The sequence below is a fragment of the Pholis gunnellus genome (assembly GCF_910591455.1).
Source record: "Pholis gunnellus genome assembly, chromosome: 20".
Lineage (NCBI taxonomy): Eukaryota > Metazoa > Chordata > Actinopteri > Perciformes > Pholidae > Pholis > Pholis gunnellus.
The window spans coordinates 9387239-9407912 of record NC_136547.1 but is presented as its reverse complement, the minus strand read 5'-3'; the positions used below and the strand labels follow the sequence as shown (position 1 = coordinate 9407912).

General features: G+C 45.2%; 2 protein-coding genes across 2 annotated transcripts in view; one reads left to right on the top strand and one right to left on the bottom strand.

The window, feature by feature from the left end:
- Positions 1-17260, bottom strand: part of fam49bb (family with sequence similarity 49 member Bb) — a 29363-nt gene extending 12103 nt beyond the window's left edge. The window contains exons 1-3 of the mRNA XM_079181836.1: positions 17153-17260; positions 9543-9634; positions 663-745 (exon numbers count right to left, since the gene is read on the bottom strand). Of these exons, the coding sequence (XP_079037962.1) occupies positions 663-735 (73 nt within the window). The 5' untranslated portion in view covers positions 736-745; positions 9543-9634; positions 17153-17260. The remainder of the gene's footprint in view (positions 1-662; positions 746-9542; positions 9635-17152) is intronic.
- Positions 17261-18490: 1230 nt separating this feature from the next.
- Positions 18491-20417, top strand: eef1a1l3 (eukaryotic translation elongation factor 1 alpha 1, like 3; the record flags this gene model as incomplete). Its single annotated transcript, XM_079181141.1, has 7 exons — positions 18491-18634; positions 18712-18891; positions 18972-19268; positions 19345-19495; positions 19662-19918; positions 19993-20227; positions 20317-20417. 7 exons carry the CDS (start codon positions 18491-18493, stop codon positions 20415-20417), a joined length of 1365 nt encoding a protein of 454 aa, XP_079037267.1.
- Between the last annotated feature and the right edge of the window lie 257 nt (positions 20418-20674).

Here is a 20674-nt window from a genome sequence, read left to right as displayed (position 1 = left end):
GTCTAGTCTTTTTACTTCATGCGGTATTTTTATTATTTTGCTTTGTAATTTATCATAAATGATAGATTTTAAAATCATCATTTATATATTTGATGTGAGCCTCCATGAGGTATGATTTCAGGGTGTAACAGCATTCTGAAAATGAAAATAAAATGCTGAGAATGTGGTAAATTGAGAGAAAACGTTACAATATTGAGTGTTGCGCAAAAGAGGTACTTGTTGAATTTTTAATTGCGATGTTCTTTTCATACAAAATCACCTAGAAACAGCGCGAGCTGTATGAGGCATTGTTTTCTCAAAAAGGTATGACTGAGTCTCTGGGTTTGCCAAGTGTGAGAACACTTCAGTGCAGGATCAAGCCGTGTTGAGGGGCCTTAGGCTATGCAGCAGCTGAACTTCAGTGCTTTATATTTGAGGAGGGGGCTCTGCTGCAACTCTGCCCTGATTGATATTCTGCTCACATTCCAACATGGAAGAGGCAGGTTGATGGAAAGTGCAGAAGCTCTAGTGGTAGATTTGATTCTCTTGCCGCTGGGAAGAACATAGCGTTAAAGATAAGAGCGGGTGAAAAGACTTAAGAGTTTCAGAGTTGATAATGTTATGGTAAGATATTCATGTGATCGATATCAGGAGGAGGGAGCAATCACTTGAAAAAGACTCACTTTCAAAATCCAGGAAAAAATTGGGCTCTTGTTCCAGATCTGTGCAAGTCAAGACTTTCAGTAGGTTCCCCATGTTACGATACCTGCAGAGGACGAGAGAGACGGGATCAGTTAATGGAGGAATGCAGCAGTGAAGGCAGCAGGTGGTGAGACACCTCGCTCCTGCTGTGCTCCACTGCTCTGGTGCCTGTGTGGACCCAGCGGTGCCCCAGATGTGCCCGCCGCTCAGACACCGGCGCTCCCCTTGGACCCCCACGCCCCCCCATGTGTGTTTCCTGTGCCACGGCCAAACCAGATGTCACAAGACAAAGTCCCCCCAAAAATAGAAACGCTGAGATACGTTTTTCTGCTTTGTTAAGTTTCTTCCCAGAAATCATGAGCATTTACAGGCAGTTGTATGCAAAGTAATCCATTTCACAAGCCACCGCAGGGAAATCACACACAATCAGATCTACACGTGAAGCAAGCAACATAACACATAACAGGACACGTCCAATTAAACGGTTGTAAAAGGAAGTTGTCATGCAGAAACGTTAAGAGGACCCGTTTATGAAGTCTGGAGTTTGTGAATTCGACCTTGTGTGCATTGAAATAACAAACTGCAACGCAGGGTCTTTGTCGTAGGAGCTGAAACATAACATCGATGTTGAATATGCTTTAGTAAAATAAACACATACATGTGTACATGTACATGTGGTACAGCAACTTAAATTAATTACAAGAGCACAGAGAGTCTGTGCAGAAGTCTAAAGAATATAATATCATAATAAACACATGCATTCCATTCCATGAGTCATGTTGGAATATATGTAAGTCTAGGAAAATGAGTCAGACGGCCAAACATTATTGATTATAAAGCTAAAAAGATTGAGATAATTGATAATTCAATCGAATTCTTTTTAGATTGAAAAGGTAGACTTTCTACCTTTCAAATGTGAGAATTTGCTGCTTTTCTTTGACAAATGTGAGTGAAATCACTATTCTGTTGTCTTAGACTGGTGGTCAGCTGAAACAAAGAATATAAAGACATGCAATGTTGCGTTCTTCTTTATTTTCACAATTTGTAGACAAAACTATTAATTAAAAAACAAATCAACCGATAAATCAATAACAAAAGAACTGTTGAAGCTCAAAGTGGCGTCTTCAATCATTTCATCTGACAAATCTTTATACTAGAGAGACTGACTTCTTGATAAATGCAATTCCTCGGTTATCAAAACACTTAACTAGTCAATAGATAGGAGCGTACGCAGGGAGAAGCACCAAAACCAAAGCAGAGTCTGAACTGCTTTGTAACAACACTGCAGTCTTGTGGACTTTCACTCACAAATGAGTAACCAACAAACCTCCGCTTCACAGCGGCTGTATGAACAAAAATAACTCCTCCCTGCCCAGTTTAAAAACTTTAAACTAAATTGCATTACCGTTAAGGTCGACCTATGCTGATAGTGGCTGCGTTATTAGCCCAACAACAGTGCTTTATCACTAGTTTATACTCGTGTTGTAAATGAGACGGTGGCTTCAGGGGACTTGCAGGTTAAAGAAGAGGATGATTGGTGTGTTCAAGCTTCGGCAGTCACGCTGTGACTTTACCGTCACATCCACAGCTTCCCCGCTGAGGCACATCTGTACTCGGCGTACACCTCAGCTGTGATGTGAGCGACGAGAGGTGGCAGCCTCAGCTCTACTGCTCCGGTGGTCCTCTCACTTCCTAGAGAGCAGAGTGCCGATCAACAGACGTATGACAGAGTGAGAGATCTGTGATGGTTTGCAGAGAAAACAGCGGCAGGCTCCGTCAACGGAGACCGAATTTAACCCTCGGAGACGGAGCGGAGAGACGGACAGGATGTCCTCCAAGAGGGGCGGAAGGAGGGCCGACGCGGATGAACACCGAGGTTAAACTTCGGCAGGCGGATGTCATCTGAGATGAGTGACGGGTGAAGAGCCAAAGTGACTGCGTGAGGGTCGAGCGGTGACAGGGTAAATCATGTGTGCACAGGTAATACTGGGAGACAGGGAGGTGCTGGGACAGAGCAAAGTACACACTCAGCAGTCACGAGCAGAGGGTTGGACGGAGTGGTTTTAAAATGCATGAGATGCACCATCAGCGGGGGGTGGGGGGGGTGACATGTCTTGCATCTTAAACAGTGGGTCATGTCCTGACTCTATTAGTGAAGCATGGACAGAGTACACAAAGAATTTATAAAACTACCTTTCATGTAACCAGGTACTCGGTCGACGCGTCTATTAATAGATGTTAGAGAGGCGAGCAGCTCCTTTAACATGTTAATGCTTCCTCTGGTTCACAACACACTGAAGAAACTAAGACACACTTGTGACTAGAGCTGAAACAATGAATTCAAATAAGACCTATTTTAAAAGGTTTGATTAATCATTAAGTATTTTCTAAGCAAAAAGGCCCCGAATTCTTATTGTTCAGCCACTTTTTGCTGCTTTTCTTTGTCTTATATGACAATAAAGTGGACATCATGAGACTGTTGTTCAGACAAAACAAGACGTTTAAAGATGCCACCTTGGACTGAAATTGTGAAGGGCATTTTATAAACCAAGAGACTAATGAATGAATTGAAAAGCAAATCAGCAGGTGAATAAATAATAAAAAATAACTGTTAAATGCAGCTCTATTTTTGTCTTTATGTGGTCCATCTCTAAAAAATGTTTACGTTTATTTACTTCGAAAGCCACCGTAACTCCCGTTAGTCACTCGACCCAGTGACCACCTGCAAAGACCCACCTGCCTTGTCCAGCCTCGTCTTCTTTCCCTCCACTAATGTGACCTGAATGTCTGACTGTGCCAGCGCTGTGGCCTCACTATCTGTCTGAAAGCAGCACCTGATCCGACCTCAGAAGGGATGAGAGCTGTCACTGACCCCACCCTGCCGGATGATGTGGGCACTGCCCACCATCGCCAGGCCTCCTCTGGTCCTCTACCGCCACCTTTGTGCCGCTCACAGACCGAGGCCGGCCGGGCCGGGCGGCGCTTCAACACGGACACTGGCAGCCTCGCAGGCCCAGCGCTGCTCCCCTGTGCTGCTTATAATGAGGTCATTTTAAGGACGGGGGATTTGCGTGGCTGCATTTCAAAATCCATCACAGAATCTTCAAGTGCACCAGAGAAAAGAGCGGATTAAACTTGTACATTTTACAGCTTTTTATACCCAACTCTTCCAGTCAAATGTCACCCTGAGAACCTCCCTTTAAAAGATGACAATTTGTGTTGGTGACTGAGTAACTGGCTGCTTAGCGTAGTAAGTGAAAGGATGAGGTGCTGGCTGATAGTACACAGATACTTGCATCAGAGAGAGATTGAGGAATCGAAGCCCTCCCCTCCCTCGTGGCTGTAGTACTACCAAGTAGCGCTGGCATGTCCGGGGCACCACAGAGAGCCAGACGACAGCCTTGTTGTTGTTTTGAACCCCCCCACTGAGCCATCGCGTGCTCGCTGCGAGGGTGGGAGGGCTGCTTCTAAGGCCAGCGGCAGAATCTGACAAGCAGGAGCCCGCGCAGCTCTCGTATTGGCTGAGCCGATCTACCCAACAGCTCACTGTAACCATGGAGTCCCAAAAAAAATTTGGAGCCATTGAAAACATTGCAGCAGCCAATGAGAGGCGAGCTCCGGGTGAGGGGCGAGTACAGTAGTAGTAGGCATGGAAGTACATGCATATATTAATACAGATGAGGTAATGCGCCAAAAACAGCGGATTAGTCGGGGGGGGGGGGGGGGGGGGGGGTGAAGTCGACTGGAGACGATGGAGAAATATTAAATTCCACTACTGAGCACTCAGTGATTTAATGTGATTTGATTGCGTTTTCTGCAGCTCAGCAAATTCACATTAATATCATTATTTTTTAAATATCAAAAAATGTCTGAAAAAGAAATATCACAACCCTATAATAATGAACAAAATATTACATTTTAATTGCAGCTGAATATGATGATTTGCTATGAATAAAAAAATAAACAAAATAACAAAATGTTGGATTTATCGTTAAAATCAACATCCCAAATATTTGCAGATTGCAGATGATGCAAAGAGGCTGAAGCCTGTTTTGGTGAAGACACCAAAACAATGCCACGCCCATGCAGCAGCCTGACCTCTGGATGGCACTGCCTTTTACGTCTCCCAGCTCTGGGCCTGCCCTTTATTAAGCACACATAGAAGCAGGGCACAGCTGAAACCCAGCACTGCGGCAACGTCCTGCAAAAAAAAAAAAACAGCTCGGGGGCTGATGGCTTACTAATGTAAGAGTGGGATAGTGCTGACATTCCACTACACGGCTGCAGCATGAGGATCCACGTGCCCTGCTGCTTTACTATGGAAGGAAAAACAACGCCCTCCCCTCCCCTCCCCAACCGGGCGCAGACACCGGAGCGTCACGTGGTCTCCGCCGTGGAGAGGCTGAGACGGAGCTTGCCTGGGGTGTGGAGACGGTTGGGGGGATGGGGGAGAGTCAGCAGGGTGTATGTGTGTTTATGTCTGAGACTATGTGGGTCTAGAGAGGAAAATGCATATCTCATTTTGTCTCAATGAAAATAGTGATGTAGGTGAGGACGTGTGCTGAATGTTATTGCGAGCGTGTGTGTGTGTGTGTGTGTGTGTGTGTGTGTGTGTGTGTGTGTGTGTGTGTGTGTGTGTGTGTGTGTGTGTGTGTGTGTGTGTGTGTGTGTGTGTGTGTGTGAAGGGGAGGGATTGAGAGGCGTCACACTGCAGCAGAGCTTTAAACTTGACCTACATTCCCCGGGTGACACGCCACATCGCATTAGCCCACTCGGCCAGACCTGGACCCGCCGGAGCTCGCTGACACTGGCCCGATTCGACAGGCAGAAAATGGGGGAGCACTTCCCAAATGGGGCTGGCATGCGTTCCCCTGATCCTCTTCCTCCCCCCAGAACTCGACTTCTCCCCCCCCCCCCCAGACCATCTCCTGCCAATCCGATCCCAGCTGACTAAAAATGGCTTAAGGGGCACATGATGAGGAAAGAAGGGGGCGTCTGCCATTTGTTTGTTTACGGGGGTGAACTCGATTACCTCGTCGCCACGCCTCCGTATTGTTGCAAACATCAAACTAATGCCCCCCCCCCCCCTTCACCCAGATTCTAGCAAAACAAACCTCTACAGCACGATTTAATCATTACAACTGACAGCGATGCATGAGGTGACATCCTGTATCAGCCGTCTCATCTTCACTCCCGCAGCCAGAAACATTTTCCCTCCTCGACGAACCCAATCGGCACAAACGAACACGCATGAAACCGGTAGTTTGTCCGGGAGGAGGAGGATGAAAGCGGGAGCGCCTCATCCTCGAGCTTAGCCCCTTCGCTTTGGACTGGCACCTGATGGGAAAAAGTGGGAAACCATGGCAACAGGCACATACACAAAGAGTCAGCTAAAAAAAAAAACGCCGGCTCCATTGAGATGGAGCTCCGTGAAGAGGCTCTTAGCGCCACTCTTCAGTCACAGCAATACGACAGTTTATACCATCGAATGCTGACAGCCCGGGACTGATGTTAATTTCAGATCAATGGATTCGAAATGTGGGAAATAAAAAGAGACAGCGAGGAGACTTTTCCTCCGACACCACAGGGGCCTTTATACGATCATCTCGAGTGAAGATGCTGCTCTAGTAAAAGCCTGAGATCTCTTGTGACTGATACATACATACATACATACATAAAAGAGCTGTAAAAAGCAGTCCATGGTGTTTTTAGGAACTCCAAATCTACCACTTTTATTCTCTGAACATCTGGCTCAGAAGGCTCCCCACCCTGCCCTTGAGAGTCCTCTGACTCCTTCCTACGATGTGTTAGGGAATCATTAAGAGGGGGGGGGCAGTATTGACGCACCTCCCTCAGGGCAGCCGCCTCCTAAACCCATTCAAACAAAGATCTCCCATTCTTCTGCTAAAACAGCCCCGAAACCATCATTACACGACTGACCTTCTGACTGACTCACCGACGCCACTGCATCCCTCCAAATCTATCGAAGTATTTAGGGATGAGCATTCAGGGGGCACAATGCCTCACGCAAGTAGGCAAATTAAAGCCTGATTTAAAATTGAAGAAACACAGATAAGCTTCACCTTAAAATATGTTGTTTTTGTCCTGCTCTGTATTACCCTAACAGGATTTTGGGTGGGGCCCAGTGGAGGGTTGTGGATGGGTGATGAGTGTCACAGTGAAGAGTACCAGAATCTTCATTCACAAAGAGAGCAGTGCCATCTGGAGGATGAAAACAGTTACGCACACACACACACACTGAGTGAGCGGAGGGGGAAGACCACTCCCAAAACCGTTTTTTTATCATCAACATACCGGCTTCAGGAACGCTTCAGCTGAAAAGGTAGAAATGCTAATGACAAGTGGCAGCGGTTACAGTGAAACGTCTTGTCTGGAGAACAATCACTTGCTGCAGAATTTGGCAGAAAATAGCAGCAAAGAAAATGTATTTCTTACTCGAGGCCACATGTCAAGTTTCTGCGTGACGCAAGAGCACCATCCAGTGTTCACATGCAGCCATTTCAGAGTAAAACACATTAAAACGAACATGACATTTCTGCAGACTAAATGTTATTGCCATGTTTCATACTAATCTGCCCGACATTAAGGCTTTGTAACGCTGCAGAGGAATGACAGCCGCCTGATGGGCTCCTTAAAGGGAAAACTCGGGCAGGAAGTAATACAGTGTCAGCCCTCCAGGGGCGTAAATAATAGATGGTCGAGGAGAAGCCGGGAGCTTTTAGCTGATATAACAAGCCACTCTACATATTACACCCACTCAAGACACATCATCTCAAATTACCTGCTCAGCGGGTGAGGTCGAGAGGGGCCGGATCATCTTCCACATGCTGAGTCATGAGTGGAGCTACTGATATTTCCACACCATCTCATCAGGCCTTCTAAATAGGTAAATTGAGTGAATAGGCCCGAAAACAAAAACTGCTTCTTGTGGTGTATTTAGTGGCAGATATGGTAACAGAAAATAACAGACAAGGGAGAGAGAGTTGGGGAAATCCTTAATTCTAGAGCTTTAAATAAAAATAAAACCTAATATTTTCTGTTCACAAGCCGCCATCTGCACAGGTATATAACAGTACTAGGCTTCACCAGCGGGGGGCAGTATTGACCCGGTTATGATCACAGCAAAGAGAGAGACAAGAAAAGCTTCACCTCAGGCTACTGTACCACACCTCCCCCTGGCTTAGCATGCCTAATCCATCCTGTGTATGTATGTATATATACACATACACACAAAACCCGGCCCGCTGCATTAACTCGGCTCCATTCTCCATTTGTAATGCAGCACATCTACTGCCACGGGGTTGTGGACTGCGTGCTCACTGAAATAGCCATCCAGGCTATATTTGTGAAAAGATTTGCATCTTACTAGCAGCACGGCAGCTTGGCATTAGCCTACACACACACACACACACACACACACACACACACACACACACACACACACACACACACACACACACACACACACACACACACACACACACACACACACACACACACACACACACACACACACACACACACACACACACACACACACACACACACCTCACTGACTTAGTGATCCTATATATGAAACCACCTGAGGCTTAGCTGTCAAAACGGCACAACATTCCAGCACCAGAGCCCAGCCACTCGAATGATAGCCGCCTGTGTCATGGTAACAATCTCCAAGGAGACGCGGAGGAAAATACAACAGGGATGGCTAGACATGCAAGCGGGGGGGGTGAAAACAACAACAAAAATCCTTTTAATGTGAAACATCAAATAAAAATGTGCAGAAAAACTACACATTGCTGAAATATACTGGTCTATAATGAGAGTGAAACCACTAAACGTCAAACGCCACAATGTAACCGACTATTAAATGAAAACAAGTCAAATGTGCTCGAGCGTGGTCTCGTGTCAGAGCTGAGCCGTGACCCTGTAGTTACACAAACACAGGAAGCTGGGAGCACCTACATTACTCAACTCCTTTCTATGGCCCACAATGCAATTCATTTCCTGAGCAAGCATTACACATCCACCCACAGCGGGCTACATTAAGACTATAATAGGTATACCACGGGCGTTCTTACATAATGACACGTCTACTTTGTATCGGTGCACCAAAGCTACTCCTACGGTTCTCTTGATCGCGTTTAAAACATCAGATTAGGTGATGACTGACAATAAAGTCTTGATTTTATTAACATGGCGTGCGAGTCTTTTTCCTCAACACAACAACCTGAAGAGAAACCGTCTTGAAGGGATTTTTACAGGTTTTAAGATGGGTTTTTTCGTCGTTTCCCTTCAGACTGAAGGAGTTTAAGAGACGGCAGTTCTGCCGAGGTTTGACTCTACGCCAGCTGGGGCACAATGTCCATAGAGAGCAATGCAGTGTTGCATTCAGACTAAAGCCGACAGTGTCCTAGTTAAAAATGTGACCTGTATCTATTTCTCTAGTCAATCTGAATACACAGAAGGAGCTGTGTGCATAACGTACAGGGGCAAAATTAGAGTGCAATTCATGCAAACTGTATTTAGATATTTCCATAAACTGGTCCTAGCTATGCTGAGCCCACACTTGCATGGAAAACACCACCAGTGGAAAGAAAGCAAGGTTACTGAATGAATAGAGGCATTTCTCTAAATGGCAGTTGAGTCAAAGTCCTTCAGTGCGCACTATGACCCAAATTAGTGTGAAACAATGGGAGAAATGCAGACGTAACACACAGTATTTAGCCTTGTTATTCTCAACAACCTCTCAAACGTTGATTCAAATTAGGATAGCTTTTTGTAAATCAGATATCTTCCGATTCTTCACCATTTAATGACATTCAATACACCGAAGGTCTTACCAGCAGTGGAGCTGTGAGACGGTCGGTCAGGAGCAGGGAAGCCCAGCCTGGCAGGTGGCCCCGGGTCACAGTCCTCCACCAGAGGTCAGCCTCTGAAACAAGAGTCAACAGGAACAAAACACGGATGACAATCTCAGACCAGAGGGGGAAAAAAAGCACATTTCAGGGTCTTTTGCAACCGTTAAAGTCAAACTGTGGCATCATTACGAGAAGAAAAAAAAAAAAACACACAAATCCACTGAAAAGGTTTCCTCTCGTTTGTCTAAAGTACCTGACGGACTGCTTCCTTTTGAGCATCATCAGTGGAACTAATGACACTTGAACACAACCGGTGCTCTCTTCACCTCGAACAAATGCATGCGATAACATTCATAAACTTCTTTTAAACTCGGGGGTAAGACAGTAAAATCACACAAAAAGGGGAACTGCAGGTATCATGTGAAGTATGTGTTGCATACTTCAGGGCTGTTCTTGAGTCTATACCTTCCTTGTGAAACATGGGCTGATTGCAGTGTTTTTATAAAACATGGAACAAATAGGTGCACATAAAAAAAACACACCACATCCTATTGTGTAACACTTCCTCTGATTCATTTCAGGTTTTTCTTCCTGTAAGAGCTCTACAGCACAATGACTCAAATCCAGCTCACGTTTATGTCCTTTAATCCAAGGAAAGCTTAAGACTTTGAGACGTTAGAAGAAACATTATTCTCTAAAAACACATCTAGCTTCTAGCTCAGTTCGACACAGTCTCTGTGAGCCACAAGCTCGTTGTTACAAGTCGCTCACATGCCCTGATTGAGAGAACAAGCTCAGTAGAGTGTGAGACCGTTAGGACCAAAGGCTCTGCTCTCTTCACCGGGCTGCATACAAATGCACGGCCATAGTAGTGGTGTTTGGTCACGCACGATTGTGATCTGACTTCAAAGCCTGAAACTTTAAACCCACCAGAGCAGCGAGAGCTGAGGAAGAAGCGATAGGGGACGCAAACAAGACACCGTGAAAAAGGGCAAACTCAAGAGGAAAAAGCGAGAAGTAGACTATATTCTAAGAATAACAAGAGCCAATAAAATAGTCTTCTTATAACTCGTTCTGACGGAGCGTTTCCTTCATGCAAACTGACCACGACGTGCTCCTAATCCATTACAGCTGACATGTCACAGGGGACATTCTGGGTGACATCTGTGGCAGCCGGGCATCATGGGAGTCTGCTGTGCATCACGCCTACAGCTGGGGGCCACAACATAAGGCCAAATCCTCCCTTGAATAAGCATATGAGGTTACAGGGGTTACGCTGCATTAGCACTTCAAGAGGGGAACTAAAGGACGCGGTGTGTTTCTCCAGGAAATTAACTCGACAAACACGGGCCGGATTATCAGAATGATGGAGTCACGAGCATTAAAAATAACACGCGGATTGTTCCCGTAGTGGAAAAGGGTTCATGGATTTTATTTACTTTATCTGTCAAAGAAAAGAAACATCATTCACAATTTGAGGAAGAGAAAATAAGAATACCTAACGAGGTGCTTTTGCTTATTCAAACGAGACTTTACAGCCATATTAGCGGCTCTGTGAGCTGCACTTTGAGCTCAACGCTGACGCCAACATGCTGATTATTTTATCTCTCCGTCGCTGCAAAAAGTGAGGAAAAACGCTGAGTAATTCCTTTCCAGGAACTTAAATCAAATGTTTTATTTAATTATGAACACGGCTGTGGCAAACATCAGGTTTGTGGCTTCTCCGTTTATAGGAACACCGTCATCCACCTCAGTGCCGCTGTGGGGAAAAGACCCACACGATGAGATCACAGTGAAGTGGCACTGCATGCAACGAGGCATCCACTCAGTCACATGATGAGTTCTTTGTCTTCAGCAAAGACTTTAAACTAGTCATTGAAATAAAAAGCACCATGTCATGGGAGGAGAGGAGGCACGGCAGTGGAGCTGAATTTCAATAACCTTAAAATCACACGACAAAACTTCAGTAAAGTCCTCACAGCAAGCTCTTGTTTACCAACACAACTGGTGGGATATTGCTTTATTCCCACATGATCAGAGGCGATGAAACAAACACTGCTCAGTGCAGCTCTCTCTGAACCGAACGCTCGCTTCCTGCTGCTTCAAAGGGCACATTTCTCCGTTTTATATTTGTCATTTCGGTAGCTACACACCAGAACTGGACTTGAATGTTTTTGTGTACAAGAAGTAATTTACGAGGCTGCAACGTCTCCACGCCGCTGCTGTTAAAAAGGAGCAAAGACAAGTTGAAATCTTGTGCTCTCACATCTTCAGTATGTCGCAGCAATACGTCAACATACAGAGTACATCTGTTTGGTTTTAATTAAGTCCGCCACATGAAGGGGTCAATAACTGTGGGCCAACATGTGTGGGCCTGCTGTACACTGTGGTGGGTGTGCTGCAGATGAGTGCTGACTTTAAAGCAGGCCACCGTGGAATCAATAGGATCCATACTGTATGCGGTGCCTGTGTGTGTCACACACACACACACACACACACACACACACACACACACACACACACACACACACACACACACACACACACACACACACACACACACACACACACACACACACACACACACACACACACACACACACACACACACACACACGCCGGTTTATTTAGGCTAACCTCAGTGGTGTAAACGGGGGGGGGGGGGGGGGGGGGACTGAAGCAAGTGACACTGGGATAGAAATCAGTGCTCGCTGTGTTTCAACACCACCGAATGAAACTTCCATTGGAACTCAAGTTACCATGACAACTTGTATCTCTCCCCCCCCCCCCCCCCGGTCTCGACTGGTGAGCTGAGAGACGAGGATGGATCTCCATCGACTGGGTTACTGAAGCCCACGGAGCCTCATCATTCAGATCAGTTACACGGAGATCCTCCAACTGAAATGTCACAACAGATGACTTGTTGAGGGCTCATGACTCTCAGCTGGGTTCACAAACGGTTCACACCATGCCGGGCAACCACGGAGCAGGGATGTTATAACATGTTAAATAAAAAATAGTGAGTGTTTGTGAGTACGTTCTTCTCCTTTGGTCCAGGTTTCTACAGCTTTGACTATGATAAATATCATAATACATGTAACTACATACTTTCATACATCCGTTCCTCAATTTAGACATGATTTAATGAATGCACAGGCAGGTGGGTAAAAAAAAAAAGAAAGTAGGACATGTTGGTTTTTTTTACAGTTATAACACCACGTGAAGACGGCGGTTTGGTGCGGGGGCAGCGCAGCAACAGTTTCATGCAAAAGCTGAATTTCTCGCATGCTGATCTGCCATCTGTGGTAACACCCTGCTCTGTGTGTCCACTGACATGAGCATCTCATGCCTGCCTGGGTTAACACACTATAATAAAACATGCCACCGTGATTTGATGTGAGAACAACCAAATAATTGCTTAACTGCTGTCAAAGGAGAAAAACCTCCTGATCTGTACTGTATATTCTCTCTGATTTGAGCCTGGAGGTGGTTTCTGTGTGTGTGTGTGTGTGTGTGTGTGTGTGTGTGTGTGTGTGTGTGTGTGTGTGTGTGTGTGTGTGTGTGTGTGTGTGTGTGTGTGTGTGTGAAAGGTGTGGGGGTGGGGGGGCACACAAAGTGACAGCTTGTTTTCCTTTTGAGTGGGTTATTCATAGCATCATGTTGAGAATTTCTATGCAAAGTCCACTTTGCTTTTGTACCACATTTACTCTGACGATGCTGCTGCTGCTGCATATGGGAGGCAACAAATGAAAGCATCCTGTTGGAGGAAAAAAATAAAAAGAGACTCTCCCTCTCTCTTCTTCTTATGTGCACGCTTAGGGCTTCAGTTAAGCCAACATCACAGGACCGAAGTGAGATTCGTTGAGAGGAATGCTCGAGTCTACCAGCACAGCCAGCGCTGCGGATCAGAAACTGGCGCGCACACGCGCACACACACACACACACACACACACACACACACACACACACACACACACACACACACACACACACACACACACACACACACACACACACACACACACACACACACACACACACACACACACACACACACACACACACACACACACACCAAAAGTATATGACTCGCCATCGCCAAAGGCTGCAAACACAAACCACCACAGCTAGGACCTCCACTGCCACACCATCTTTCTCTGCTTAACAGCAAGGCAGTCAGCGTGTGTGTTAACCAACAAAATCTGTTAGTGGACTCAACCGCAGGGACACTTCATCAGGTCCATAAACGCTGATGCAGTCATTAACACCAGGGACAACTTTTAGGGTACACGGTGACTTGCAACTTTAAATCAAGACGTCGTTTGTGATATCTGCTCTCTAATAATTCAGCCGTGTGAAGGAGCGGGCCGGCCTACTTGGGGGGGGGGGGGGGGGCACAGTCAGCCTTTCCCAGCGAGTGACGCACGTCATGTCATCATCTCAACTATGATTTGCTTTATGAACAAGAGCAGACATGCAGTAGCAATGGAAGAGGGAGTGTGTGTGCGCGCAGTCAAGAGGCAAATGAGATTACTCCTATAGCACAGACAAGTACATGAAAACGCTGACTCGGGTATTCATTGCCAATATTTCCACACCACTAAACGAAGTATTTGCAAGAAAAATGTATGAAAAACAACAATTCTAAGCATTTAAGGAACAATGCTTAAGCCATTAAATCTCCAAGTCATGATAATGGCGTAAGAGCAGAACGCTGACCGGGCTAAAAACACTTGGAGGAAGTTAATCCAAATAAGTGAACAAACAGCAGAATGCCACAGAAAGGGATCAATACGGCTCTGTTGTGCATGAAGCTCAGACAGCAGCACCTGACCTAGCGTGCTGCCTGCAGTGAGTGTGGAGACGCAACAACGCTAACAATGTGACGCAGACAGATTTCTAAATCTGAAAACATGGTTTTTGGCGGGGCCCCGTGTCAGAGAGGTGTTGGCTCAAGTCTGTGGTCGTCTCCTGAAGCTGCTGTGGACTGTGCTGCATTGCACAAGTGTTGCAACCTACACGAGCACATAATAAAAAGGAGATAGTATAAAAAGGAATAAATTCATTCGATCATCGTCGACGTGCCGCACCACACCACACAACGCTGCATTACCTGTTACAACAATGACTCAACTAGATGAGCCCTTTCAGCATAAGTGCATCCACTTGCTGCCGGAAGTACAATAAATAGTCCGACTGTCAGCAGGAGACGACAGTGAACCTCATACCGAGAATAACTGCAGTAACCCAACCTGAAGCCGGCAGCTCAGCCACGCTGGGTGTGTTCAAGGGAGGGGGTCGCACAGAGGGGTCTGGACCCCTTGGCGACTCTGTGACATTCCAATGAAGTCAAGAATATTCCTTAATGAGATAACGTCCAACCTGTTTACTCTAATGTATGGACAGAGTGTTAAATTTGTTTGCAAGTCTGTGGCATGAAAACAACAGAGCAGCTTTGCCCTTAAAGGTCACGCATTGGGAGGACTCCTGGAAAAATGCTAAATTATTTACATGAACTACTGTTACAGTGACTCCGCCCTCATGCTATCAGCCCATGCTACCCTTATCTACTGTACAGCTTCCTCAGGGTTCGTTACGTTCGCACAATGAGAGACTGCTGTAAACAGATTCAACACATCTCTGCCCCCCCCCGATTGTTATTTAAGCACCCATAATGCAAACATTGGTGTAAAGCATTGACAAAAAAAGCCTTATCTAATGTCAACAACATCCTCACGCAGGAAAAAGACTGGGAGTCAAAAGCTTTATGACAAGATTACAGACAGATTATAACTAAATAGTGACATGTAAAGGATGAAAAAAAAGAATCTTCTCCTAATCCGGGGGGCTTCTAATGTTTGCTTTGCACGACAAATGATGCAGTACATGTCTAATTTCATGAAGGTTCAAGCCTCCTGCAATGAGACGGGGGTTTATGAGCCATATTCCCATGCTTGTTCCACTACCAAAACAAGTTTGTGAGAAAAAAGCTCCCACTGGTTACTGCCTGAACCCATGAAATACATGTTTCAAAACATGGAAGAATTAGCTGTAGACTAACAGCCATTATCCTCCCATCTCCTCACACCGCTGCAGAAAGAGTACGAGACAAGTCGCACCACGTCTCACAGTCCGACCTGTATTTTCCAGAGCACATACTCAAAACTATGAGAGCAGACATGCATGTCCATCTGCTAAAGAACACAGAGAAAGGCGATACTTCCCTCTTTGAAAATGTGCAGTGGACATATTGCAAAAGAGGGACAACTCAAATAACCTGGAGGCATGTTATCTCCTGGGTTCCTCAAGACAGACGGAGCTTTTCACAAATCAAGGTTTCCTGACTTATAAAAGTGCAGCATACCTTTAACAGGAAAACACCAGGAGTCTTTTCTCCCCTCAACACACATCCTAAAGATGTATTTCTTTCCAAACCAGCCCAAGCGGGGACCGTGAGACTTTTGAGACTAATTTAATGTTGTGGTTGCATCACAACCACAACAGGGCTGCACTTGCCTAACAAACCATCAAATCCGGCTTTCTGGGACGTTTCACTTCCACTTTCACAGCCTTTGCAGAGACTGGCCGGAAAGACTTCCATGCTAGGGTAGGTTTGTGCAGACTACTGACGCAAAGAGAAAACTTTTTTTTAACATTGGACTCTAGGTAGGTCCCAGAGCACAGACTAAGTACAATTTTTAAGAACAAGTTCTTGGATATTTCCATTTAATGCAAATTTATACTACATTTAAGAGGGAAATATTGCTTTTTTGTGACACTACATCTATTTACTTGCATTTTGCAGCGTCAGATTTAAAAATGACCTGCCTGATTAATTACTAAATAGTATATTAAACTGTATATAAAACTGTTAAAATAAGACAAGCAGCAATATTGCATTACTTAAGTAAATAATCTGATAGTACTTGTGTACTTTTATTGAATTTAAGAGTTTAAATTCAGGAAGTAATTTTACATTATGGTTCTGCTACAACCAGGACCACAGTTTAGACACCTGTGACATTTTGTATTATTATCATCATCATGCATTAATCAGAATAAAAATAATTAAAGACAAACCAGCTCCAACCAGCTGTCAGTGTGTGTGTGCATTTCCTTTAATGGTGCATGATGGTGCATGTAAAGAGAGCGGTGTTTATTCTGAGCCACAGGCTACTTTATACCCGAATACATTACCTGTCTCTGCAGAGTGGTCGATGTCAAACACACCTGATAAAGCTTAGTAAACAGCCAGTGTCTCTGGTCAAATAAAGGGAAAAGCTATCGGTGCAGCCTAACGTCCACCTTCAGACCGCTGTTCTGAAAAGGGGAAGTTAACGGAGCATCGAGGATGCAACTTAAAAATACTAAACACAAATTCTCTACCACTGTATTTGTATTTTATAGTAACTTTGCAATGCGTGGGTCGGATTTTCGCCGGACACGTTTTATGATTCATAACTAATTTTAATGTAACACTCAAAACAAGCCAGGCTGAATGGCAACCGGTGGGCAGCAAAGGAGGTTAGTTGAGAAGACAGACAAAATGCGACATAAAGTAGTATTTTGTAGTATGTTTCCTCTGTTTTTACCTTGATGCTCGTGGAGAAAACACTGGAGTCGAGGTCTGGATACCACGCTAGAAAGCCAGCGGTACGGGACTGAAAGAAGAAGAAGAAACGCGATTTGCTGGTCGCTGTTTCCGGGTTAGTTACTGAGCGTCACTGTGGCCGTCAAACGAGAGGGGGGCTCGTTTTGCTCCACCTCTGAGCGCGGAGGTGGGCGGTGTTCACCTTCATACTCTAACTGAAGATGGACCCGCCCGCCAGCGGTGACCCGGTGATGGGTTTTAACGTCCGCTTCCATTAGATTATAACTGAGCCTAGTAAGAAAATCTCTCACAGCGCAGTTATAAGTAGGACTTTTAACTGCTTGAAGCCTTTTAGGTATAATAACAGGTTGTATGTCCAACGTGTATTCCCTCTACCGAAGTGTCCTTGAGCAAAAAGCTCATGTAAACCTTAAAGAGGCTGTAGGGGGCGCTAATGTGGCATCTGACCCTCCATGTTGACCCCAGAGTGAGTCAGTGGAACTGAAGTTTTCAAAAGCCTTGAATGTGAAAAAGATGTTTCATTTTAGAAAATAGGCCTCAGCAAATAAAGAAATACACCAGCTTACAGTTAGGGAACATCGGTACATTTTATTGCCATCTCACTATGAACTCACCCACAATTGTTCCCTCAAAGAAGGATTTTATTTACATGTGTGCAATTAGTTGTAAGAAGATGAAGTAAGACATTTATTAGAAGGCATCTTCCCCTAAACTATAGGTTTTTGAGTGTTTAGCACAATGGGTGAAGGTGGGATCTATATTTAGCTTCTTGTCTTCCTATATTATAGTCACTTCTACATATTTAATATGTATATATTTATTTTCCCTTCATGCTGTGTGGCCAGTCAGGATTTCTCTACGGAGACCTTACTTCACAGACTGAATGACACACCTGGTTGTAATTTGAGATCATTAGTGACTAATGAGCTCATCTAACAGACAGGTGTGTTGGATCAACTGACTGTAACTGCCTGTTGCTGCACATTGATTAAAGATTCAATTTATATCCTTCTCGCTGCTGTTCACGAAACATAACATCCGTGAGGAATTATTTTACAGCATTTAATTACTTTGGTGTTCAGGTTACTTAACAGTGTCAAATATTCAGTTTTTACCAAACAGGCATCAGCCACTCATTAAGCTTAATTAACCACAGCACACCTGCCTTCAATCATGTGTCTGTGTGGCCACGTGGAGCTTATAAAGCCACTGTCACGGTCCAGAATCATTGAACAGAAGAAGTTGAAAGCGTGGAGGCATTTAGTTCATCTCAGAAAACTGCAGTTACTTTGTTTGTTCGGCAAACTTGGATTCAGCCATGGTGAAGGAGAAGACTCACATTAACGTGGTGATTATCGGCCATGTCGACAGCGGCAAATCGACCACCACCGGCCACCTCGTCTACAAATGTGGTGGCATCGATCAGCGAAAACTGGAGAAGTTTGAAAAAGCTGCAGCACAGGTAAGGAAGAGGGGGAAACACCCTGCTGTAAAATGTTTCAACACCTGTTGTGAGACTTGTTTTATGTTGTTTCACAGATGGGGAAGAGTTCCTTCAAATTTGCCTGGGTGTTGGACAAACTGAAAGCTGAGCGTGAGCGAGGAATCACCATTGATATATCTCTGCTGAAATTTAACACTCAAAAATACACTATGACCATCATTGATGCTCCTGGCCACCGGGACTTCATCAAAAACATGATAACCGGGACGTCACAGGTAAGCAGTATATATTTTCAGTACTTTACGTCTCCTGCTATATATGTATTTTATTTTCACCTATATCATTGTCCTTTCAGGCTGACGTTGGCCTCCTGGTGGTCTCTGCAGCGAAAGGAGAGTATGAGGCCGGTGTGTCAAGGAGCGGTCAGACCAGAGAGCATGCCTTGCTGGCATACACTCTGGGGGTCAAGCAGATCATCGTCTGTGTGAACAAGATGGATCTGACTGAACCCCCTTACAGCCAGAAACGCTTTGAAGAGGTGGTTCGAGGTGTGAGCGGCTTCCTCAAGAAGATCGGCTACGAGGCTGCGACTGTGCCCTTTGTTCCGATATCTGGCTGGACTGGAGAGAACATGATCACTGCAACTCAGAGGGTAGAGATGGGTTTAAGTTAAAAAATGTCTGAGTACATGCAAACCTTTTGAACAAAAATAATGTCTTTCTCTACAGATGCCCTGGTTCCAAGGCTGGAAATCCAGACGAAAAGAAGGGAACGCAAGTGGGAGGACTCTACTAGAAGTCCTGGACTCTATTCAGCCACCAGTGCGCACCACCAACAAGCCCCTACGATTACCTCTGCAGGATGTCTACAAGATTGGAGGTTCGAAATCCTGCTCAAAGTTCCTTTTTAAATCATTTTTAAATGGCCCAGCAGGGGCAGCAGACGGATTAGAGTGGGGGAAGGAAAGCAACATTTGTCCACTGATCAAATAAAAAATGTAGGTCATTTTAAAGACGTTACTTGAAAATGTTCTTCGTCCTTGCAGGAGTAGGGACCGTGCCAGTGGGTAAGATTGAATCTGGTGTCCTCAAACCCGGCATGACCCTGATGTTCTCCCCGGCCAAGATCACTGCTGAGGTGAAGTCCATCGAGATGCACCACCAGGGGCTGGAGACGGCTCTGCCAGGACACAATGTTGGCTTCAACATTAAGAACGTGGCCGTGAAGAACCTGCGGCGTGGGGATGTAGCCGGCAACGCCCAGCAGGACCCTCCATCAGACGTCAGCAGCTTTGAAGCTCAGGTTGGTTCAATTGAGTGAAAATTTAACCTAAAATGTGTGGCTTCCCCTCTGTGCTGATGGGATTTTGTCTTTAGGTGATAATCCTGAACCATCCAGGGAAGGTCAAAGCCGGCTACTCCCCTGTCCTGGACTGCCACACCGCCCATGTGACTTGTCGCTTCGCTGAGCTGAAGGAGAAGATCGACCGGCGCACCGGCAACAAACTGGAGGACCAGCCGCAGGCCCTGATCTCTGGAGACGCTGCTACGGTCAAACTGGTTCCCATCAAGCCCATGTGTGTGGAGAGCTTCTTCACGTACCCTCCCTTAGGTACAACATCCATCCAAGTCTAACCTCTTCAAGCACAAGAAATCTGACTTGTGCCGTGTTTAATGGTTCATTTTTGTTGTGCTCCTCAGGTCGGTTTGCAGCAAGAGACCTGAAGCAGACAGTCGCTGTTGGCGTCATCAAGTCTGTGCAGAAGGGTCAAAACTTGCCCAAAAAAAAGCAAAGTGTGTAAATTTGTTTAGTTTTTTGTTTTTTTTTACCAGTAAATCCTGGTATTGCTGCTTTGAATAGTTTTATTTGGTAAAATGCTATTTTTGTGTTGTGACACAAAGTATTTATGTTTAAGTGATTATTCCTGTGTTGATAAATCCAAAAGACTCGGTAGAACTGGAAGGTAAACTTTGGTTGTAATTTGTTGAGATAACAAAATAAAGAATTATTTGAACTTTATCTTAACTTTGTCTTAAATGTTCTTAAACTAACACTGCA